This window comes from Orycteropus afer, unplaced genomic scaffold (assembly GCF_000298275.1).
Source record: "Orycteropus afer afer isolate SDZICR_OR568_19922 unplaced genomic scaffold, OryAfe1.0 scaffold00014, whole genome shotgun sequence".
In the NCBI taxonomy this organism is placed as follows: domain Eukaryota; kingdom Metazoa; phylum Chordata; class Mammalia; order Tubulidentata; family Orycteropodidae; genus Orycteropus; species Orycteropus afer.
Genome location: NW_006921601.1, coordinates 4840517 through 4866728, shown reverse-complemented (window position 1 = coordinate 4866728; position 26212 = coordinate 4840517). Strand labels below are relative to the sequence as shown.

General features: G+C 37.7%; 1 protein-coding gene across 1 annotated transcript in view; it reads left to right on the top strand.

Annotated features, from left to right (window-relative positions):
• Positions 1-26212, top strand: part of STK33 (serine/threonine kinase 33) — a 101340-nt gene that overhangs the window by 12154 nt on the left and 62974 nt on the right. The window contains exons 4-9 of the mRNA XM_042782898.1: positions 189-293; positions 6723-6861; positions 8723-8811; positions 10629-10713; positions 18706-18781; positions 23948-24060. Of these exons, the coding sequence (XP_042638832.1) occupies positions 189-293; positions 6723-6861; positions 8723-8811; positions 10629-10713; positions 18706-18781; positions 23948-24060 (607 nt within the window). The remainder of the gene's footprint in view (positions 1-188; positions 294-6722; positions 6862-8722; positions 8812-10628; positions 10714-18705; positions 18782-23947; positions 24061-26212) is intronic.

Below are 26212 nucleotides of genomic sequence, written 5' to 3'. Positions count from 1 at the left end.
TGAGACAAAGTCTGGCCATTCTCGCTTCCAAGGAGCATTTCGGGGGCACTTCCTCCATGACATATCTGTTAGTTCTTTTAGCAGTCCATGGTACTTTCAGCATTCTTTGCCAGCACCACAACTCAAAAGCATCAACACACGAAGGAGTGACATTCATATGTGAAATCTGTGTTTCCTCTTTAATTAAGGCTGGAAGCTCTGCTGTGAAGTTACTTGAACGGGAGGTGAACATCCTAAAAAGTGTGAAACATGAGCACATCATACATCTTGAACAAGTGTTTGAGACGCCTAAGGTAAGGCTCTATCAGGTGCTGCATTTTACAAGTTGTTATTGTTACATAATGACCATTATTCCATTCTGAAATAATGCCTTTGGGACACAGATACTCATGTCCTTGGCACGAATCTGTCACTGGAGATTGATGAGAGCATTCTGGAGGACTTTTATTATTGATTGTATGGTTAGATTTCTGATAATTAGATCAGTGCCTTTAGTGATATTTCTGGGTGGCATGTTGAAAACAAATGTTTCAAGTTGAAATAACTTCACATGTAACCAAATAGTGATTAAAGTGCTTCCGAAGAGATAGCTTTCCTTTTGCTTTGGTCCTTAGTTTCTCCATTAGAGTCTCTTAGAATGTCATAATTTTGTAAGATGAACTTCATAATCAAATTACCATGGATATTAGGCACTTTGGAGAAGATACTTGTCATTTATGTCTTTAAAACATGTTTTACAATTAGTCCAAAGACCAGAAGAATTAGATGGTGCCTGGCTACCCCTGTTGACTGCACTGAAAGGGATCATAGTAGGAGGTCCTGAATAGAGTATGAGAAAATGTGGAACACAACTCAAAGTCATAAAAAAGGCCAGACTTACTGGTCTGATGAAGGCTGGTAGAACCCCTAAGATTATGGCCCTTAGACATCCTTCAAGCCTGGAGCTGAACTCAATCCTTGTGGCTCAACTTTCAGCCAAATGGTAGATAGACCTATAAGGTGAACAGTGATACCAGGAGGGTATGCACTCATTAGAACAATCAACCATACAAGATCAAGAGGACAGCATTTGTCCAGGGATAGAGCTAGGAAGATGGAGAGGACGGGGAGGAAGGATGAAGGGAAGTGGTTGACACAGGGAAGAAATGGAAGAGTGCTGTTGTATTATAGGGATTGCAGTGAATGTCACAAAACAAAATATGTAGGGATTGTTGAATGGAAAACCAATTGGCTCTGTAAACTTTAACCCAAATGACAATAAAAAATATTAAAGCAACAAAACAAAACATGTTTTATCTTCTAGATGTTCTAATTCTTCTCTTTAAATACCTATAATTTTCATTTAGAGTTATTAGGAAGCCTGGTCATTGACCAGTATGCCTCCAGATTGTTTAGTGCCTGTGAACTTGGGTGTTTCTCACGTGGAGGCAGTTTATATAGTGGTTAGGCATGTGGGCTCTGGAGTCAGATTGCTGGGGGTTGAATTTAGGCTTCATCACTTATTAGCTGTGAGACCCTGGACAAGCTACTCATCTCTCTACCCCTCAGTTTTCTCACCTGTAAAATATTTTTAATAATAGTTGTTGTTGTTGTTGTTGTTGTTATTTGCCGTCGAGTCAAACCTGACTCATAGTGACCCCTCCTTGGATTTCTGTGGCAGTATCACTAACAGAAGTAGATTGCCCAACCTTCCTTCTGAGGAGTGGCTGGTGGGTTTGAACCGCCAGCCTTCTGGTTAGCAGTCTAGTGCCTTAGGCACTATGCTACTGGAGCTCCTTTTAATAAAAGTATCTACCTCATTTAGTTGTTGAAGAATTAAATGGGAAAATGGATGTAAAGTACCTGTCTCATTAAATAGTAGCTATTCTTTGTTTCCTTTACCAGCCACTAAGAAAGTAATAGTTTGTGTTATACATTATGCTATTAAAGACCACAGTAATCCTTCAAAGGAGTTGTATATAACAGTGATGCCAAATGTCTTCTCTACCCTTTTCAACCTTAGAGCTGTGATTTCTTTTATGCCAAATTTAGAAGAGTTTTCCACTTTATCACCAGTTTTGAACAATTTGAATAGTATATGACTTAGCATAGTTTTCTTCATATTTCTTATACATAAAATTGATGGAGCTTCTTGAATCTGTGAGTTTATGATATTCATCAAAATTTAAGAAAAATTTGGCTATTATTCTTCAAGTATTTGTTTCTGTATTCCCATCTTTGAGGATTCCAAGTACACATACTTGCTGTTATCCATAGCTTAATGATTCTGTTTGCTTTTTCAATGCTTGTGTAAAAATGTCATGGTGACATCAGACCTTGTCTAACTTCCTAATGGGGAGAGGAGAAAATCAAGATAATCAGTCCAAGGCTAATTCCTATGAGGTGGAGGTCAAACATACTTCCACTCTCTAACCTTCCTACCAGTTCTGACACCAGCTGACACTCTCTACTTCTCTGCTGGGCTTGATAATTCATTGTGATGGCCACACAGAACTCACAGAGCATACTCACAGTTACGGGTTTATTAGGGAAGTAACAACTCAGGATATAGTTATTTGATTAGAACAGCTTCTTCTCAGCCATGCGCCCATGCAGTCCTGTCCCTTTACTCCTCCGTCCCTTGGTCCTTTGGCCCCTTGGTCCCTCAACCCTTGGTTCTCTGCCTGGCCTCTGCCCTGCTCAGGCAAGTGTTAGGAAGCTCCTTTGTTCCAACAGTAACTGTGCCATCTCATGTTGTTCTGGTTCTGCTGCCGCTGTTTCTCTGCTGCTAAACTCTGTTGAGCTTGCCACCACTTCTTGCCATCTCATTCTATTTCTGGTGTTATAGCTCTTTGTCGCCTGGGTGTAGGAGGTTTTCAGCACAGAGAACTCAGATCCAAAGGGTGTGCTCTGCTTCTGGCTTTTCTTTATGGTAGTGAAGTCCCCTCTTTTCCACTCTGGGATTTGCTCCCGTTAAGCCTAGCAGATGGCAAAACTGACCAATCCCTTGCCTGGGGTTCCATATACTTTATTTGCCCTATTAACAGATTGTCCAGTCCTCTTGGTGAGCCACAGGCATCTTACTCACATAGTTCCAGCCATCCATTTTGTGGGACTCATGAAGACCGTTTTTAGAAGGGCTGTATTAAGTAATTCACTATACCATGGTCATTAACTTTTGATTGGCTACTAGTGAATTTTTCCTTATTGGATGTTGAGTATTTTTATATTCTCACAGTTATATTGGAGATTTTTTTTCTAGCTCACAGTTAAGCTACTTGGAAACAGTTTGATACTTTTGAAGCTTGTTTAAGCTTTTTTAGGTATAAATAGAGCAGCCTTTAGTTTAGGGATAATTCTTCCCTTCTGCTGAAGCAAGACCCTTCTGACTACTCTACTCAATGTCCTTTGAATTACAAGGTTTTTCACTCTGGTGGGACTTCAAACTATTCCTGGCAAATGTAAGCTCCAGTGAATGCTCTCTGCTCCATTTGCGTGGCACTTTTCCCAGCTTTGGGTAGTTTTCTCATACACATGTGCTGATTAGTACTCTGCTAAAAACTTGAAAGGAGACCCTATGCAAATCTTTGGAGCTCTCTGCACAGTTTTCTCCTCTTTGGTTCTCTGCACTGTGCACAGTTATTGTCTTGACCTTCCTGGATTCTCAGCTCCATTTGCAATCAGGAATATTGCTGGACTCTGCTTGAATAACCCCTCCCTACTCTGTGGCCTGGAAACTCTTCAACTAGTAAGCTGAGATAATCATGGGGTTCACTTCATATGTTTCCCCTCTTTAAGGGATCACTGCCTACTTCTGCTTGATGTCCAATATCTGAAAAATGTTATTTCCTATATTTTGTTCATTCTTTAATTGTTTTAGGTGGGAGGATAAGTTTGGGCTCTGTTATTTTGTCTCAGTCACAAGTGAGAGTCCAAATCTAGAATGTTTTTAAGGCAAAGGAAACCATCTGTGATTGTCCTTTTTATGTATTATTTGCCTTTATTTCACACAGAACAGATCTGCCCTCCCTCCCCAAATGCCTAGACTTCCCATTTAAGGATTAATGGAAACTGCTACCTGATTGGTTAGGCCATGGTGATTGGTGCTGATCACTTAATTTGACTATGCTGGTTTCTTGTGAATCCAAATGTTCTTCAGGTCTATGTATTTTTTTCTCTCTAATAATTACAAAAGAAGACTTGCTTTGTAATTTCATGATGTAACTTTTATCGACTTACATACACCCAGTCCTCACTTATCAACATGATTAGCTTCCAAGACCAGGTCCGCATTTGAAATTCACGTTATGCAAGAGTTGAGGGCCGTGCCCCGCCTTTGGCACTGGTGTTCCCACAGTCACTCCTGACCTGTCAGGCTCCCTCATCGCATCTTGCAGTGCATGTTGGCAGAGACTCCACTCATTTTCTGTCTGCTCCAGCCCCACAGCCCTGTGAGTCCCTTTACTTCCCCCCTTTTGCCTTCCCTCATGGTCTCCCTGGCATCTTTGGGCCCTCTCCTGGCCTCCATCTGCTTATGACCTTATGTCATCCACTGTCACTCCACACCTTATGTGGCTGGACAGACATCACAAACAAATGAGAGATGGCATTGCAGAAGAATGAGAGAAGGTGTGGCCCAGTTGTTGCGGAAACCTCCAGTATGTTGTCCAGGGTGGCCCACAAAGGGCACCCCAGGCCTGGTTACAGCCCCATGTAGGGCCTAGACCATTGCAGATACCACCTGAGATTTTTTTCAAAGTTGTCATAGATGTGAAATGTCATATAATGAGATAAGTGAGGACTAAGTGTACTTAAAATTGACATCAATTTATATTGTAAGTACTGCTAAGGCAACCTTTCTTTGTAAATCTTCCACTTACCATTTCATGTATCATCCCTACAGTGCTGCCAGTGGAAAAAATATAGCCCAGTTCAAAAGCTTATTTGCTTGGTAGACTTTGCAGATTTCTAAAGTTATTTGTGAAATTCAAAGGCATTCCGAGATTCAGAGAAATCAATTGTGGCTTTAGGAGGAAATGTGTTAACCTTCTCTTTCTGTTTTCATGCTTGCTATTGAACTCAAGTGTTGCATTAGCAGTGGTTGTAAAAACAGAATCGGACTCCAAAATCTTAAAAACAACAACAAAATCCAGAAGCACAGGACAAAATGGAGATGTGGCAGACAGTCTGTAGAGTAATAGGTTTGGAAAAGTTTTAGCATTTTAGTTGACTGTGAATTCTGTTTGACTTAATAGATGACTTGTCTGTTGGAATATCTAAATGCTTTGAATATGCATCAACAGAAACAGCAAATATGAAAGAGACATTTCATCTATGACTTCTTACCATTCACATCCAATTAGTTACTAAGTCCCACTGTTTCTTCACCACAGGTATATTTCACGTCTTTTTTCTTCTCCTTCATTCTGTCTCCATTCTGGACCTCACATCCACCCTCTATAACTTGTCATTAGCTATGGTCAAGTTGGCCCCCAACTCATGGCATCCCCATGTGTAATAGAGCGGAACCTACTCCCTAGGGTTTTCTTGGCTGTAATCTTTATGGAAGTGGTTCTGCAAGACTTTCTTCCATGGAGCCACTGGGTGGTTTCAAACCACCAACCTTTTAGGTTTAGCAGTTGGTCGCAAACCACTCACACCACACAAGCTCCTTTTCCCTCTATAACTAGTGGCCAGCAAACAGCCTGTTAGCCAACTCTGGCCTGCTGGTCATTTTCGTGTGGCCCATGAGCTAAGTCTTTCACATTTTTAAATGGTTGAAAGAATTTTTTAAAGAATATTTCAGGACATATGAAAATTATATGCAACTCAGATTTAAAAATCCATAAATGAAGTTTTGTTAGAACATAGCTATGCTCACTTGTTTATTTATGACTGTGTTTGTACTACAACAGCAAAGGTGAATAGTTGCAACAGAGACAGTATGGCTGGTAGAGCTGAAAAGATTGACCATTTGACCATTTACAGAAACAGTTTGCTGACCACTGCACTACACTACTATTCGGGTATTCATTCAGAAATGCAAAATATTGCACACCTCTGCCCCTACCCCCCCAATCCCAATACCAACTTAAAAACCTTCAGTAGCTCTTTGCTGCATATGGGAAAAAGCCAAACTCCTTAGCATGATATCTAAGACATTTTACAGTGTGCCACCAACCTATTCTTTCTATCCTTGTTCCTCACCACTCCACTCTTCTCCCCACCAAGCTCCCAGTGGTATTAACATTGAAGGGTTTGTTTTTCTTTTAATATTCAGTGGTATTTCAAGCTTCGGAGTCTTTGCAAGTATCATATGCCCTGCCTACTCTTCCCTACATTCTCCATCCATAAGTTCCTGTTCAGACATCCAGACCAGTCTTCAGTGACACCTCCTCAGGGAGAGTTCTTCAAGTTCTTTAGGCAGAGGCTACCCCTCCTCTGTGGCCCCAAGATATTTGGAGCCTCCCTCTTCTATTAGCACTTATCATGTGATATTATAATTACCACTATACTCTAAGTTCCTTTTGAAGGCAGAGTCTGTCATATACTTATTTGTCCCTCTAGTATCCAGCACAGTATTTTGTATAAAATAGACAACAAGTATTTTTGAATGAATAAATTAATGATTAAGATTTGATAAGATTTCCACTGTGTATATGTAATACATAATAGTTTTTAAAGATTCCCAACTATGTAATTTGTCTTTTTTTTCTTATATATGTATATCTATATAATACCAGCGAATGTACCTTGTGATGGAGCTTTGTGAGGATGGAGAACTCAAAGAAATTCTGGATAGGAAAGGGCATTTCTCTGAGAATGAGACAAGGTGGATCATTCAAAGCCTTGCATCAGCTATAGCATATCTTCACAGTAAGGGTAAGAAAAGACTCATCCAACTCATTGATTCCCTGAATGCAGATATCACTTTTGTTTAAGAGTTATTGTATTCAGGATTCATGGTCACATTAATAATGACTGCTAACATAGATTTTAGAAACCACATTAAAAATTAGTCTGTTTTACTATTCTTTGGCATTACTACTGCTGCTTTTCATCATACTCTCTCCCTCTCTCTTTTTTTTCTACATGAGACTTTAGAATTTTATCATTTTCCATATGAGAAAAACTTTGTTGCAGATAAGTGCTGTGACCTGGTTAGGTGTGTCAGAGCTGACATTGTAATCCAGTCTTCATTTAACAGATATTTACTAAGCATCCACTGTATTGTGGTTGGTTCTAGAGCTACCAACATTAAAATCCAAGGCTCCTGGCCCTCAAGAAGTCCAGGCTGATGGGAGGTTGAGCATGGGAAACATCAATAACTTAACATGGTATTTCTCTGACAGAGAGACATACCAGGTTCAAGGAGCATAGTGTATAAGTACCTCATTTGTTTTGGAAAGTCAGGGAAGAATTCCCACAGGAAGCAATGCTTGAGCTGAAGAATACAAACTCAGAAAAAAAGAGATTTCTGAGCAGAGGTGACAATTTTTACAAAGATAGAAAACTGAAAGCTGAATATTACACTAATGCCATTTCTCTCACATTAAGCTATAAATTTAGCATAATTCCAAACAAAATCGTAACAGGATTTTTCATGGAACTTGATGAGATTGTTCTGAAATGGAGAGTAGCCAAGAAAACAATGAAAAAGAAGAAAAGGGAGGCTGGGGGCTTGTCTTATGAAGGATCAAAATATAAAGTACTTATGTAAGAAAAGAAAAGCAGAGCAATGGAAACAATAAAGATTTCAAAAACAAAGCCTGGGAACTATGTGAGGGAACTATAATAAATGCTTACGTATAATTACCAGTCCAGGGCTCATTCAACTACATTTTCCAGAAATTATACAAATAACTTTTTAAGCCTGCCAAATTTGATTGTTACAGATATGAACCGAATCAGGTATTTACAAAAGAAGTTTGGTACATAATTATTTGCATATACATAAAAATTTTATCAGAGCTCTGACATGTTCAATTGAAGATTTTGTGTCTCAGGGGTTTTTGTTTAATAGATCTTTATTTTTAACATAGAAAGGGTAGGAAAATATTTGTGGATATTGTAGAAAAATATACTGAGATAAGTACAGTTTGTGTATGTTGTAACCAAGTTGCAGTATGCTAAATGTCCATCTGGCAGCAAGCATAAGCATCTCACTGCTGTTGAGTCGGATCTGACTTATAGTGACCCCTCCTTGGGTTTCTGAGGTGGTTTCATTACGGAAGTAGATTGCCCAACCTTCCTTCCGAGGAGTGGCTGGTGGGTTTGAACCACCAGCCTTCTAGTTAGCAGTCAAGTGCCTTAGGCACTGTGCCACCAGAGCTCCCAAACATAAGCATAGAAGTATAAAAATAATTCTCTATTTGAAGAGTGAGGGATATGGAAAACATTTCTAGGCTTATGACAGATTGTCTCCCTCATCCTGGGAATACCTAACCTTGGGCAGGATCCTCCTGCATATTCACCAGGTCACACACTACATGAAGAGCAGCCAGTGGGGCAGCGGGGGATGGATAGAGATGAGGTAGTCAAAAGAAAAATGGCTCTTTAAGGTTAGAAATGTGGGAAAGAAGGGGTTGTGAATAAGAGAATAGAACAGGGCAGAATTACACTTGGCTCTCCTCAGATTTTTCAAAGTGGACGCTAATCTGTCAAATATACTTTTTCTGTTTGTGTTCTGTTATTATTTTTCCATTATTGATTTCATTTGGTTTGTTGTTTATTTTCCTGGTAGATATAGTACATAGAGATCTAAAACTGGAAAACGTAATGGTTAAAAGCAGCTTTATTGATGCTAACAATGAGATGAACTTAAACATAAAGGTAAGATAATGAGAAACGGTGGTAAATATTTGCCTATAAAAAGTGTGATAGCAAAATGGGAAACTGCACCCTTTGTTTAGATACATATTGGTAGCTTTTGAACAGTCAGAATATAAATGGTTTGTGCTAAAAAAATTTCACAAAAGAGGTTATGACTGATAAGAATAACTTTAAAAGTTAAATGGTGCTTTTAAATGTTTTTTTTTTAAAGTACATATTCATTTGGATAGTTCTAAATCATTAGTTAATAGCAAGTCAACAGATGCTCTGAATTCTAATTAATTTCAAAATTATGCTTGGTAATTTGATGTAAATGTGTTACAGATTTAGAGAAAAGCACACCAATACTGTGCCTTTGACTGTACAAAAATCTGTATTCCTCATTGAAAATTTCCTAGGTATTAATATTTATGTTCTAAACACAATTAATGTGCCAAGTGTTTATTCTTGAGGATTTTATTCAAATTAAATGTTCATTAATGTCAGATAAATGATGGGGTACATTATTTATTACTTAGCAATTTAATAGTAGCTGCTTCAAAATATATGAATGTGTTAATTTAGGAATAAAATGTCTGTGAACAACTCACCTGGTTGCAGAAGCAAAATCCCTATGTAATATAAGTATGTTTAATAGCATTGCTGTTTTACTGAAGTGAATGTTCTTGAATAGTTTTATTATAAACTCCATGAGGGCAGAATTGTACATACCCTATTCACTATTGTACCTAGAGTAGTGCCTGAAACTTCATATATGCTTAATTAATATTTGGTGAATGATGGAATAATGTTCTCCAGAGACCTTAATTGAATTGTGAAACTTTCTGTATAGTTGATACCTATATAGATTTTCTGTGGAAAAGATGGATCATAATGCTCCAGGTAGGATATTTGTGCAAATTCCTGGAGAAATTGTTTCATCTATTTAGAAGAGTGACATCATGTGTTAATAGGAACATTTTCTTACTTTATAAGGCACTGGAAACTGTGCATTCAGTGGCTGTGGACCAAGGGTCTATCTTTGCTTGTTTGCTCCATCAATGTGCCTGTTTTTCTGCTTTCAGCCCAAGGCTGTTCCAAGTTGGGAGACAAGACCAAAGGCACATGCTGAATGTTTAATGACCAAGATTTAGAACTTGAGCAGAAAGACTGTGGTTGCAGCAGTAGGCCTCCAGTGTATTCGTAGCTATACTGTGTTTTTGTTATTTTCCTGCTAATTTTCTTCTTGTAGTTTTTAACAGTGTAGTAATTATTGTAATTAGTATACTCTGGAAACACAAAGGAAATAATAGTAAAGGAAAGATAGTATTTACCAATCTTAAATAACTGTAAAAAATAATGGCGTTTCAGTGACTGCTGACAAAGATAATGATTTGCATTTTAACGTGCTTTAAACTGGGACATGGTTTGAGTATCAGAATAACAGATGAGAAACATACTAAGGCTAGAATATATTTTACAATGAAAGTACTTAAAACAAAACAAAACTTTATCTGAAAAATGTTAAATGCCTTTTTTCAAGATGCTGCTTTCTCTAATGAACTGATGGATTTAATTAGAGGGCATAAACAATTAGTGTTGTGGGAGTTTTCTCAAGATTTGGGAAACCAAGCTTCCCTTTACCAAGTTTCTTTTCCTCACAGAGGGGGAAGTGGAGAGAGATAAGCAAGGTCTTTATTAGTAATATAAGTAAAGCCCCTCCCTCCCCCAAGAACCCTTCAGTAAATGTAATGATGATGTGGTGAAAATCCTACCCTGAGAATGAATTAGCTCTGGAATATGAAAACAGTTGCCTGTGCTCAAGTTTCTTCTTTTAGGTGACTGATTTTGGCTTAGCAGTGAAGAAGCATTGTAGGAGTGAAGCTATGCTGCAGACCACATGTGGGACTCCTATCTATATGGGTAAGATAGTAGACTCACGACAATTTTTTTTTTTTAAATACATATGAAAGTTGTTATTGTTGGGTGCCATCAAGTCAGTTTTTGGCTCATAATGAATCCACATGACAGAGTAAAACTGCCTCATAGGGTTTTCTAGGCTGTAGTCTTTTTTGTTTTGGTTTTTGTAGTCTTTATGAGAGGAGCTCTGGTGGTGTAGTGGTTAAGGCATTTGTCTGCTAACCAAAAGATCAGTGGTTTGAACCAATCAGCAGCTCCATGGAAAAAAGATGAAACAGCTTCTGTAAAGATGACAACCTTGGAAACCCAAAGGGGTGTTGGTTTGAGTCTTTATGAGAGCAGATTGCAAGGTCTTTCTCTTGTGGAGCCACTGGGTAGGTTTGAACTACCAACCTTTTGGTTAGTAGTAGAGCACTTAACCCTTGTGCCACCAGGGCTCCTTATGTATAAAAGTAGAATAACTAATATGAATTGAAACTTGAGCAATTTTATTTTGCTGTTATGACTTAATGACCTTGGTTGAGCTACATCTTTTCTTTTCTTAGTTCAAATAATTTCAGTTGTTTTAGTGTTTTTCTCAGAGCTTCTGTCTTCAAACATTTTTGTAATTTCTATTGTTTCTCTGAACTCTTCTTAAATTGTTTATATCTCTTAATCATACCCCAAACTTAGTTGTTATTTTTGTTAATTCATGCTAAAATTGTGTGTGTATTTTGTTTCTTTGCCATCAAATTAGTGTTTCATAAAGAATACTGATTAAATACAGTTCGTAAAGCAGTAATTCCTAAACACGATTTTTAACAGCTTTATTGAGGTATAACTTAAGTACATAAAAAAATGTATGTCAGTGATTTTTAGTACATTTGTAAAGTTATACAACCATCACCACAATCCAGTTTTAGAACATTTCCACCTCAAAAAATTTCCTATGTCCGTTGGCATTCACTTCTGTTCCCATTCTAGCCCCAGAGAACCAGTTATCTTCTTTCTGTCTCTCTAGATTTATCTCTTCTGGACATTATATGTAAAAGGAATCACACAATATGTAGTATTTTGCATCTAGTTTCTTTCATTTAGCATAATATGTTTGAAGTGCATTCATGTCATAACATGTATCAATAGTCTATTCTTTTTTATTGCTGAATAGTTTTTGTTGTATGGATATGCCACATTTTGTTTTTCAATTCACCAACTAATGGGCATATAGATTGTTCTCAGTTTGGGGCTATTATGAATAATGCTGCTATGAACATTCATGTACAAGTCTTTGTGTAGACATATGTTTTCATTTGCCTAAGGATAGGAGCTCTGATGATGCAGTGCATAAGGCATTTGGCCTCTAACCAGAAGGTCGGCAGTTCAAACCCATCAGCTGATCCATGGGAGGAAGATGAGGCAATATACTTCTGTAAAGATTTACCCTCTTCGGAATATATCCTAAAGAGGTGAGAGGCAGCACACGAACAGACACATGCATGCCTATGTTCATCGCAGCGCAATTCACTGTAGCAAAGAGATGGAAACAACCTAAATGCCCATTAATGGACGAATGGATGACCAAATTATGGTACATTCACACAAAGGAATACTATGCTACATTAAAGAACAATGAAGGATACATGAAATCATCTCACAACATGGATAAGCCTGGAGGACATTATGCTGAGTGAAATAAGTCAATCGCAGAAGGACAAATACTGTATGATCCCATTACTGTAAAAAGACAAAGAAGGGTTTATTTGAGAAAGGGAACTCATTTTGTAGATAACCAGGGTGGGGAGGGAAGGGGAGGGATTAATTTCAGGCTAGTTGGGGGCCACACTCTGGCATGGGTAAGGGGAGGGATGGTATAGAAAGAGTCCAGGACCATCATGATAGCATTAGGAAAAGGGAGGACACTGAATTGTGCATATAATATATAGAAGACAGATGCTAATGCCAACCAGTATATCCATAATACTGCATTACCATTAACACCAAACACCAGGCTACGGATAAACACATAAACATCTGAGAAGATCAGATAGGGGTCAATGAACAGGAGTATACTCTAGACCAAGGATAGATTCAGTGGAGGCTAATCTTGCACAGATACCAGTGATACCTGTAGTCCTTACAAAACAGCAGAAGAGAGACATAGAGTAATCCCTCACAGACAGCCAGACACTGTGGGAGAGAGATCCAATGGATCTGCTGAGTCAGGTGGATAGTATTGGGGCACAACAGACTCAAGTGGCACAACAAAATACATAACAATCTTGTTCTTCATCCTACATTGGTGAGTAGCGACTGGGGTCTTAAAAGCTTTCAAGTGGCCATCTAAGATGCAGCTAATGGTCTCCTATTGTTGGAAGCAAATAAGAGTGCAAAAGCACAAGGGCATTTGGAAGCAATCAGGCCTAGGACACAATGGCCCTCGAGACCAGAAGAACCAGATGGTACCTGGCTACCAATGCCAACCACTCAGGAAGGGATCAAATCTGGAGATCCTGGATAGAGTGGGATGAAAAACGTGGAACAAAATCCAAAAACTCAATAATGACCAGAATTACTGGTGAGAGGGAGTTTGGTGAGACCCCCAGTACTATGGTCCTGGGATACATTCTGGGCCTGGAACAAAGCTCACTTCCAAGGGCTGGCTCTCAGCCCGGTGGTAAACAAAATATCTACATGCAGATCATTCAACCCAGGGTGATGCACCCATATACTCTGTGGAAATGCATCCCTTAGAGCAGTCAACCACCCATGGGACACCAGAGAAGCAACATTCTCAGAGAGGAAATGCAGGACACACAGGAGTGCATAACTATGAGGGGCACGGGGGCAGGGAAGGTTACTGGGCAGGGAGGAGAGGACAGTGGGTTAGGGTTGGGGATGGTAAATGGGGAGGGAAACTAAATGTACATGTAATGTTGAATGTAAAACAAACTCTTAAAATAAAAAATGTTTAAAAAACGATTTATCCTTTTCAAAACCCAGCAGGGGTTGCTGTGAGAATCGACGGCAGTGGGTTTGGTTTGGTACCAAAGAATAAAATTGCTGGGTCGTGTTGGTCAGTTTGTATTTAACTTTTTAAGAAACTGTTTTCAAACTATTTTCTAAAGTGGCTACAACATTTTACCTTCTGACAAGCAATGTATGAGGGTTCCAATTTCTTCATATGCTTATTTATTTATCAACACTTGATATTACTTACGTTTTCAATTATACCCATTCTAGTGGGTGTGAAGTGGTATCTTATTGTAGTTTTTGATTTTCAATTTTCCTAGTGATTAATGATGCTGATTATATTTTCATGTGCTTATTAGTCATTTATATCTTTTTTGATGAAATGTCTATTCAAAGTTGTACCTATTGGGATGATATTTTTTTTTCTCTTTAAATTTATTGATGAAGTAATTATAGTAATAATGTTGAACCATCCTTGCATTTTCAGATTAAGCCTTCATTGGTTTAATATACTGCGGTATTAATTGATCAATTTATTTAGTATCTTTCACTGTAACTTTTCTTTTGTGCTACTCTTATCTGTTTTAATGTTAAGGTTATACTGTTGTTGTTGTTAGTTGTCACTGAGGCACTCTGACTCGTTGTGACCATATGTGTGCAGAGTGGAACTGCTCCATGGGGTTTTCACGTCAGTGACCTTTTGGAAACAGATTGCCAGACTTGTCTTCTGAGGTGCCTGTGGATGGATTTGAACCATCAATCCTTTGCCTAGTAGTTGAGCATGTAATAATTTACACTACCCAGGGATCCAGAATCATGCTCCAAAACCAAACCAAACTCACCACCATTGAGTCAATTCTGACTCATAGTAACCCCCTATTGACCTTCCGAGGCTGTAAATCTTTACAGAAGCAGACTGCCTCATCTTTGACCTGTGGAGCAGCTGATAGGTTTGAACCACCAAGCTTTTGGTTGGCAGCCAAATGCCTTAACCACTGTGCTACTAGAGCTCCTTAGAGTTATGCTTGTCCCATTTAAAAAATTTAAAAGTTTTCACTGTCTCTATACTCATGGACTATTTAAATAATGTTGTTATCTGCCATTGAATCAGCCCTTAACTCATACATAACAGAAGGAAACACTGCCTTGTCCTTTGCCTGCCCGACAATTGATTACACACCAGACTGTTGTGAGCCATCGGGTTTTCATTGGCTGAATTTTGAAAGTAGATCATCAGGCTTTTCTTCCTAATCCATCTTACTCTGTTAGCTTCTTGAAACCTCTTCATGATCGTGGCAATACGCAACCCTTCATTGACAGACAGGTGCTGGCTACAAATGAGGTGTGTTGGCCAAGAATTGAACCTGGGTCTCCCACACAGAAGGGGAGAAATCTACTACTGAATCATCACTTAATAGTAGAAACCACCATTTAAATAATAGAAATGATTAATTCCTCAGTGTTTTGATGAAATTTCCTCTTAAATTTTTTTTGGTGCTGGTACCCTTTAGGGGATAGAGTTTTTTAATCTATTTTCAAGTTATACTAGTTAATTCAAGTTTTCCACATTTTCTTGAATCATTTGGATGAATTACTAGAAAATTGTTCCTTACATTGAGATTTTAAATTTTATTGGTCTACGTATGCATATTGTGTTCATTTATAATTTTTAGATTTTCCTCTATATCTGTGGTTATATTCCCCTATTAATTCCTAAGATTTTAAAAGGCAGTATAATGTAGGGTTAGCAACATGACCTCTGGAGTCATCTGGCTAACTCAGGACCCAGCTTTGTCACTTTCTAGCTAGGTAACCCTGGACAAACAACTTAATTGCTTTTGTGACAGCGTCTCCATCTGTAAAATAGGGTTTATGTCATTTATTTATCAATTTTTTTTTGAGGGCTACTTTCTGTCAGACGCTATTCTAGGTATTTGGGATGCAACAGTGAACAAGACAAGATTTAGAAAAGTAAAATACCTGGTATGTTGGAGGTAAGTGTTAAGAAAGAAAAATAAAACAGGAAGAAGGATAGGAAGTATTGACAATGATAATACCAGCTTTCTTATGTGAGAATTAAATGAAAAAATATATGTAGTGTTTAGCACAGTGCTTGGCATTTAGGGCTGAAGTTTAGCACTTGTAGTAATAATAATAATTTTTTCTTGATCAGATTTGTTAGTGTTAGTATAGTTTATTGGACTTTTCAAAGAGGTCAGGTATATTGTTTGCTTTGCTTTTTCATTAACTTCTACTTTTATCTTTCTGAATTCCTTCTTTCTGTTTATTTATTAACTTCCTAAATTGATTGATTATTTGTCTTTAGTCTTCTTATTTCTTAATAAATACATTTAAGGCCACATATTTTTCTTCTTTGACAATTGCTTTTGCTATACAGTGTTCTAATTGACATTCATTTCTTTGTAGACTATAATTTTAGTTTTTATCTTCTTCATTAACCCAAAGATTATTTAGAAGCGTATTTAGATTTTTGCAGATGGTTGTGTTGTGTTTGAGCATATGCTTTGTGAATGTGTGCAAGTTTTCCTTAACCTTTTATTTTTTCTATCTGGTCTTCATTATAGTAAGCGATTGTGGCTTACAGGTTTTCAACTTTTAGGAATAGATTGAAGTTTTCTCTGTGATTGAACACTTGTTTAGTGTTTATAAATTTTCCATGGGGCAGTCAAAAAATATGTCTATTCTTGGCCGATCGACCATAACAATTTCCATGTGCATGTGCTTATTAAAGTGAATATGATAACTTTGTGATTCAGATTTTCCAGTGTTATTTATTTTGGCTTGCTTCCTTTGATTTCTAAGAGAGAGTTATTAAAGTTACCCACTAAGATATGGCTTTGACAAATTCTTTTTATATTTTCAGTAGTTTTTAAAGAATCTACTTTATTGAAATATAATTTAATACAGTGACGTGCACAAATATTAAATGTATAGTTTGATGAGTTTTGACAAATTCATATACTTATAATTATCACCCCAGTGAAGATACAGAACATTTCTATCACTGCAGAAAGTTCCACCCCTACTCTCAATCTCAGCAACCACTGTTCTGATTTTTATCATCATAATTAGTTTTGCTTGTCTAGAACTTTATATAAATCAAATCATACGGTGTACACACTTTTGTGTCTTCTTCTGTTCCACATAATGATTTTGAGGCAGGTCCATGTTGTTATATCAGTCATTTGTTCACTTTATTGCTGAGGAAGATACCTAGTTCATTGCTGTTTTGTCTACTCGATGAATAAAGTTTTGTAATTGTTTTATCTTATTTGGGAAAAGGCTACTTTAGATTCTGTTCATATCCCCTTGTTGGCAAAAGACATCTGGTCTGTAGTTACATGGGGAAAATATATCCCAGCACCCTGAGTTTTATGCCTGCTTATTAGTTGTCTACACCGATAACAAGTGAGAGAACAAGAGAGAAGACAGATGGTTTGTGGAGCTTTGCTGACTTCCTAAATGGCTCCTTGGCACAGGTCTAAGTGTTATTCTGGCCTTTGCTTCCCTATGAGGGCTGTGATGACAGTGCAAGTAGATGTGCTCCTGATAATTAAGATGCCTCTGGAAGAGTGAGGACCAGTAATTCTGAGCCCCTGCCGTGTGGTGCACCTAATAGAGATGCTTCATTGGCTCGAATCACAGAATTTGCCCTGGTCATAGATGCAGCCATGGAGCAACTTGAACTAAAAATACAAGGAATTGCTTAAAGGAAAATATTATTTAGTTAATTTTTAATGATTTGGAGACTAATTACCCAGTTTGTTAATTATCTATAAGGTAGCATTTTCTTATTCTTCTCTTTTTACCTTTGGAGTCCTATTTTTTTCTTTCTAAACAATAGGTAGAGGGAGGAAAGTATATGAAATTCCATCTGGTTCATTTTACTTTGAGTAGTTATTGTAAAAGGTGTGTGTGCACATGCACATGTGTGAGTAGGTAGGCGAGAGTGAAACTGTTCCCTAAAATAAAAACATACCTTTTATGTGGGAGGCATTCTGTAGCTGTGTATCTTTAGGCAAGTCATTTAATGTATCTGAACCTTAACATATTCACTGGAAAAGTGAGTCAAATACATTAACACTCATTCACAAATCTCTTTGGAAGACCAAGTAACATAATTTATACAAGATTCTCTGTAAATTTTAAAGTTCTTTTGCTATGTATACTTTACATATATACACACATTTTATTTTTATAAATGTCTTATGCTTTTTCTCTAATAAAGCTCTTATCCATAAATGTAGAGGAACAATAGACACATTCCAAACCTTTGTAAAAACCTAATCACTAAAAAATGAGATACCTTGAGAAGTTTATTCACTTCTTTCTCAGTGTAATTTGTGGTGTCTTGAGAAGGTTGTTTATAGGAAGCCCATTGTGGACATCTTTGTAGAGCAAGGAGCACAGAGTAGGGGAATCAGCAGTACCCGGATGCTAGTTCTTACCCTGTGTCTAATTGGCTTTTTGATCCAGTCATGTTATAGGAGCTCTCTCTTTGTCTTGGTTTTCTCATCTAGAAAAAGTGGGAAATAATTCATACTCTGTCATAGGAGTACTGTGATGTTATTATTGTTATTCTTTTACTAAAGTGATTTATAACAATTTATCTTAGTTTTTCTATGAATCCAGATTTCCACATATTGAGCTTGCTTTAAATTATATCCATTATGACATGTATTCAATTCCATTTTTAGAAAAGGACTGAGATACAGTTGTCTTCTATAAACACACAATCTTTGCAAAATCATTTCTTAAACAAGTTCAAAGGAATAAAGAGTAGTACATTTAGTTACACAGTTTATGCCATTGTTCCATTAGAAGCTAAATGATAGGAATGAGGATACAGTGACATCAATTGTTAAGGCCTGTACATTATTCATTTAACATCTGCTGTTGGTTCTTTTTTTCCCTGTGGGGGAATAAATTACAACACATCAGCACATTTTTCATGCTTTGTGTTTTAAGCATTTAAAAGTCGTTTATTGTATTATTAATATTATTTTATTTCTGCTTGTTTGGCAGCCCCTGAAGTTATCAATGCCCATGACTATAGCCAGCAGTGTGACATTTGGAGCATAGGTGTCATAATGTATATATTGTAAGTATCCTGCTAAATGTACAGTTTAAAATGAATGGATAGTCTTTAACAGTAAAATTATATAGATGTTAAATTAAACCTAACCAATGTATTTTTTAAAAAATTAAAAACCAATTCAGAATCCATTCTAAAAGCTCTTTATTATTAGTTATCATATACATCTGTTGGGTGTTTTTTTTCTTAAGGCTATAAATTTATGACTTTCAGCTTTACTCTTCTGTTGATTTATAAATGCAACAATGCACTGTATGATAAGAACAAAGGGAAAACCTTTCCCTAACAGCTTCTTGATCCCTTGCTATGAACTAGTTCTACTTTGTATTTTCTCAAGACATCCATTCATTCATAGCCCATCAGGTAAAGGGAGGGACTGGGTCCTGGTATTAAGACTACTCATGTGGACAGGGCATGTGTGGGGAATGGGCACCAACTAGATAGAGGTGCGACCCAGGGTCTAAGGACTATTAACCCATTGCCGTCGAGTTGGGTCCAACTCATAGCGACTCCTCCTTGGGTTTCTGAGGCAGATCATGACTGAAGTAGATTGCCCAACCTTCCAAGGAGTGACTGGTGGGTTTGAACCACCAGCCTTCTAGTTAGCAGCCAGATGCCTTAGGCATTACACCACCAGAGCTCCTTTGGGACTATTAGAGTTCCTAATTCTCTTCATGCTACTAAAAACCTCAGTCATCCTTGCTCTTCCTTCTCCCTTAGGCTCAAGATGCAGTTAAACTTCATGTTCTGTTCAATTTTCCTTTGAAATGTCCTTACCTGATTTTCATGTCTCTTCACCCTTATTGTTTCTCCTTGTGATCCCCTTTCTAGAATAGCCCAGTGCCTTTCTTACTGTTTTTCTTGCTGCTGGTCACCCTCCCCAGTCCATCTGTCAGGTTATCTACATCGTTATACCAAAGGTACTGCAAGTGGATGGCTTTACCAAACATATATTCATTCTCTCACGTTTTAGGAGTAGATGTCCATGTTCAGGACACCGGCTCTAGGGGAAGGCTTTTTCTCTCTCTGTTGGCTCTGAAGGAAGGTGCTTGTCTCCTTTCAAAATCTGTGGCCCCCACATTCTTTGGAGATCTTCATGTGTGTTGACATCAATCTTGCCCTAGGTCTAAGAGGTTCTCGACTCAGGGACCCTGGATCCAAAGGATGTGCTTCATTCCTGGCTCTTCTTTCTTAGTGGTAGTCAGCCCCCTTCTTCTCTGCTCATTTCTCTCTTCCATAAGATAAAAGATGTTGCAGGCCACACCCCAGGGAAACTCTCCTTACATTGGATCAGGGCTGTGATCTGTGTTAAGAGTGTTGCATCCACCCTCCCTTAAAACTGGTTGGCTGATCACATTAGATCACATAATGGAGAATGATTATATCATTACATAACTGCCAAATTACATCATTTACATAAGTGTCAAACCACTGAGAATCATGGTCCAGTCATGTTGACACCGACTTTTTGAAGACACATTCAGTCCATGAGACCATCCTTCACATTGCTGTCAGGGCTGTCTTTCTTAATCACAGATATGATTATACTACTTTTCTAATAAAAAAAAACATTTGTAATTCTCCCTTACTGCAAAAAAAAAAGTGAAATCATCCAGGCATGGCATGGCATAACAAGTCTTTCATGATCTGTCTTCAGCATACCTTTACCATCATGTGGCTACATATGTGTTTTCATGTACCTGCCTTGTGCTGTGGCTACTCCAGGCCACCTTCATGATTCAAACATACTCTGCATTACATGCAGTTCCTTCTATCTAGAACGTTCTCTTTCTTCTCTACAAACCTCTTTCCTGGGTGGGCCCAGCTCATACATAAGCCATTTATATTTCCCTAACTTCTACTCTACCCCAGCAGAATTACTACATTTATTATATATGTCCTTTCCCACACTCCATAGAGGATTTAAGGCAGCATACAAAAATATATGCAAAATAGTAACATTGAAAGGAAAACAAAATAACAAGCAAGATGAAATAGGAATATTTAACCAGGAAGATTTATACATATGTAAATTTGATATAATTAATTTTCTCCTTTGCTGTGTTCTCATGGCACCTGTTTCAACTAGAGTATAATATTGTCATATAATTGTTACATGTATTTTATCTGTTTGCCTTGCTCTAAATTCTATGAAGGACAGAGATTTAACATTATTTATCTTTATATCTCTGGTATCTAGTGGGCATGTAGTCAGTGCCAATATATGTTTGTTAAATTAAATTAAAGTGAATTGTTCTGAAAAGTTAGTGACCATTGTTCTGCCTTTTGGTGAATATGAACATTTTTATGTTGATGCAACATTGGTTTTATGTTCATATTGAAGATTTCACTACGTACTACCTCTTCCAGATCATTTCTAAATATTGACATCACAGTAGTTACATTTTCACAGTTCTGTGAAATGCAATACACAGGCAGCAGAAATTGGATGATGTGATTGTAGCTGTAACTCAGCTGGTCCACACACATCAGTGCTTAGAGTGCGTAAAGTATAAATGCACTCACAAAGTTTTTATTATTGTTACATGCTGATTAGAATTTTAGCCCAAAAGTTCTGAGTTTTAGCCTTCAGTGAAAATATAACTATTTTAAATTAGTATTTTATAATCTCAAGACATTCTAGATAACACAAGTCAAGCATAATATGTGTGGTCTAATGTGACACATTCATGTGATGTTTGCTGCTTTCTACTTAGTTTGAATCGAGTGTTAAGGAAAATGATTAAATATTGTATGCCTTAAAAATCTTTCTCTTTTTAAGGAGGTAATTTTAATTTTTGTGCCTCAGCATCATAATGACATCTTTTCTTTACCATAGACTGTTACTTAGCTGATCAGTGTGCATTCATTAATCTGTCTGAACCCAGTGGTCTTATAGGTAATTTCTTTCACCAAGAGCACAAGCATATTACCTTTCCCAGGGGGTTTATTTCCTTGTTAACCGGTTACCCCTGATTCATTTGTACTTAATTGGACAATGATAACAGACTTTCTCAAGGTGAAACTAACATAGATAAATACTCTTTATGGTTACTGTCCTTTGCTATTTTTATTCCTGTGGATGCAATGGAAAATAATAGGAAAGCTTTAAGAGGCATTTTTCATGTCTTGGATTCTCTTTTCTGAATGTTCAGAAAATTGCTGTCATAAAATTTCATATGCTGCTGATTGACCAACCATTAGATACATTTTTGCGTAAGTAAAATTGCAAAGGAAAGAAAAAAGTGGAATTTTAAAAACGTAGCCCTTAAGCTATAGTTGAGTGCTAGTCAGGCAATGCCAGAGCAGCTAAGAAATTGGTAGATGTGCATATCCCTGGTTGATAACAGGCTCAATGAGCTGGGCTTTTGTTGGCCTGTGCTTGTTATAATAGATAGTAATTGCCAATAAAGTCATTTTTCTGGCTTTTTTGTTTTCTGTGGGTTTTGTTGTTGTTACATTTTAAAACTAAACAATAGTGAGGCAAGTAAAATGAGAAGAGGGTCAGAATGAACTGGAGAAATAAAACTGAAGTATTAGAATATACTAATATTTTAGTTTGTGGAAAAGTTTGATAAATACTGCAGTATTAACATGAACCTATTGGTAACTGAAAAGCTGTCCAGCCTAGTTTGAGAATTACTGGGATGCAAGCAACTTTTTTTCCTAAGGAAAGTCATCACCATCATCATTATCATGAAAAATATATGTCAAATTTAGACTTATTCAGAAAATAATAGTGGGGCAAATTTTTTAGAGAACTTAAGGAACAATGTAACCACAGAAAATCAGTAAAAAATTTAACTTTTAAGAGACATAGAGATCATTATATTTATGTATACAGTATAGCAGCAGTTTGGGCAGTGTGGTTGAATTATACCATTATATTTTTTCAGTAATAAAATGGAAAAATATAATCCTGAGAGTTGAGAATAGACATGCAGAGTTGCCTCTGTTGTGAGTCCAAGTACAACTTCTGTTTGGTGGTCACTGGAAATATGTGCAGAGTTGCCCACAGCTGTTGGAGTTGGCATATGGTGATGACTAGCATTCGTTGAATGTATTATGAAGGAATGAACTAAGCTTTTAAGTACAACCTTGTAGTTTGGCATGGATCACCTTTTGAAGCAGTAGTTTCATAGGCTTATCATGCTCTTCATAAAGTACAGTACTTCCTTGAAAGGATTCTAAAGATACAGAGTTCCTGCATTATGGAATCTAAAGTAGTCCATGCTTACTTTATACACATTGCTCATGGTTTTTTCCTGTGTTGGCCGTTATGAGTACTTAGTTTGTAGTCTTCCAGACTGAAGAGTCAAATCATCATCATCATCTGATTTTCCTCATCTAGAACTTTATTTTTGATACCACATTTGAGGAATTGTGGCCATTTTAATGGCTTTTTGGCTGTGACCCAGAGCCTATAGACATTCCCAGAGTTATTCTTGATTTATTCTTATTATTACTAACATTTGTATAATATTATAGTTGATAAAACTCTACATGGTCATGGTTTCATTAGATTCTGATAATTCAGTATAAAAACCAAAAACCAAACTCACTGCTGTCGAGTTGATTGTGACTTATAGGGACCCCTGCTTGGGTTTCCAACGTGGTATCTCTATGAAAGTAAATTGCCCAGTCTTCTTTCTGAGAAGTGACTGATGGGTTTGAACCACCAGGCTTTTGGTTAGCAGTCACATGACTTAGGCACTACGCCATTATTCCATTAATCCAGTTTGGATTATGTATGTTAGCACATTGCCTTCCCCTTGCTTACCCTGAAATGTATCTCATCTATTATCTGCCATTATACTGTGCACTTAAATTCACACACCTTCTTGTAATTTAACCCCATGTAAACTTAGTGTTTCCCCATCTGGAAGAACTTTGGTTTTTTTGCACATCTGGAGGTTTCAATATATAAATAAATGTGTACTACCTCTACCAGGTCGTTTCTCCCAATGTTGAGATGATAGCCTAGCACTGATCTTGGAAAACACTCTTGTTTCCATTTCTACATCCAGAGAAGTACCCATCTCTTCCCATCTTTTAAATATGAAACACTTGTACCACCAAGTCCTGTAGAAACTTAATTTTCCATAGCCTTATTTTGATTATTATATATATATATATATATTTAATTTTAAAAAATTACTGCCTTTTTTGTAGATTATGTGGAGAACCACCCTTTTTGGCAAACTCAGAAGATAAACTTTTTGAATTAATAAGAAAGGGAGAACTACATTTTGAAGATCCAGTCTGGGATTCTGTAAGTGACTGTGGTAAGTATAGATTTCAGTTACTATTTGATAAAGCAAACATAAATAAGAAACTCAATCAATAATTCAAATTTTTTGATTCAAAATGGAGTCTTGCCAGTGAGCAGCACACTTTTTTCCCCCCTCTGGCATCTAAGGACTTTGAAAACTAGGTACAACAGTTTGAATTAGGAATTTTGGTGCTCTGAACAGCTCACTGAATCAGAGTGCACCAAACACAGAAGAGCAGAATTAGAGGAAAGACATAGGGAGATTATTTAGGAAAGAGCTATTGCTGGAGGACGGATGGGCACCCGAGAGAGACCATTGGAAACCTTTCTGGGGGCAGTCACTGTCTGCTGAGCGAGAGCAGCCACCTGAGATCCCCAAGGCAAGAACAAAGTCACCTTATAGCAGCTTACCAGTGACCACTACAATATTCCAGTGGGCAGTGGCAGAGGCCTGCCTCCAGCAGCTGATTTTGTCAGTAATTTGGGTGGTCTGGGTGCAGGCGGACATGGGCACCACTACTGAGATTCAGGCAGAGATCTCACTGTTGCGCCAGAAAGACTAGCTCCCTCCCCTCCCATAGGATCACAGAGTGGGCTTGGGTCAGACTGGAAGACACTGTGCTTTTCTTTGCCATGGTTATCGGGACCACAGGTCACTAGCAGGTTCTCCCCTGACTCCACCACAGCTAAAATTACATGCATCTTTGGTGCTGTAGGTGGGCGGTATCACAGACAAACTCCAGAGCTAACCATTACCGGTCTGGCGGGATTGCGTCAGCACCACAGGGAGACAGGGCACGGAGAGCAAAGAAACCACATCTGAGCGCAGTCCCGTGAATTTTGCCTTGGAGCCGTGCTTTGGCACTGTGGGGCACGGAGGCGGAGTCTTTGAGTGTGCCTGAAATTGGCAGAAATTTGTGACCCTCTAACAACAGGAATCTTTCCTGAGTTTGAGCGTGGTCTTGCAAATAAATACGTCATCAATAATAGCCTGCTCAAAGCCCTAGAAACTGATCCTAGCAACACCAAGCTTTCCTTCTTCTGCTCCCACCTTCTCCACCAATAACTTCACTCATTCAATAGAAGAAACCATATTCAGCCAATTACCATAAAACCTCCCGCTTCAAACTCTAAGCCCTCTTTATGAAAAACAGAAACACATATCCACACTATACACAGTGATTCCATCATCACAAAGAAAACAGCAGAGCGACCCAACACACTTGAATCAATAATAAAATAAAACACACCAGCTTCACCTTTTCAAAATATTAAACCATAAAACCAAAACAAAACAAATAAACACATAACCAGCAGGTAGAGACAACCTAAAGAGACAGCGCTCTACCAGATTCCAAGGGCTTAAGAAGGGGTTCTGCTTTCCAGTAACCCCAAGAACTCTCTGGACCTGTACTACACAACTGAAAAGGTCCTAGTTTACACGTTCTTTTTTTTTTTTTTTTTCTCTCATGGTTAACCCTGTTACTTGTTGGGTGTTTTTTTCTTTCCTATTTGTTAGTTTATTTTCTTTCTTCATTATTCTCCTTCTCTACCTTTTTTCTCTTTAGTGATCTATCCCCAGATACTGCATATTTATCTGTTTTCTTCTTCTTTTCTCCACTTTTTCTTTTTTTGGGTTACTGTTCCTGTGTGAATTCAGGGTGTATTTTTTGTCCATGTGCTTTTACTTTTTTCGATGGTTATTCAGTTGTAATTTTTGCCTAACTGAGTGGGAGACAACAATCCCCATAAGATACAAATACATCCATACCTACTGCAACTTCACTTACTGAGCGAGAGCCAGCACCTCCTTGTCCACCAATGGGCCAACAATAAAAAACCACCAAAAAGAGCCTGAATCACCCTTAGCTGCTCTTCACAAACAATTAACAGAGATCTAAATACAATACTTAATACAATACCACGATGCCTTGGAGACAACAGACCATCACAGTCCACACAAAGAAGCAAGATAAAGTGGTAGAAATCAGGGAACAGGTTACAGACCCAGAACACATCCCTGAGGAAGAAGCAGCATTGGAACTCTTTGATAAGGAATTAAAAAGACTTATATTTAGGTATCTTCAAAGGATTGAGAGACAGACCAAAGAAAACACAGAAAAAACCTTAGAAGAATTTTGGAAGAAAATGCAAAAAAAAAAATG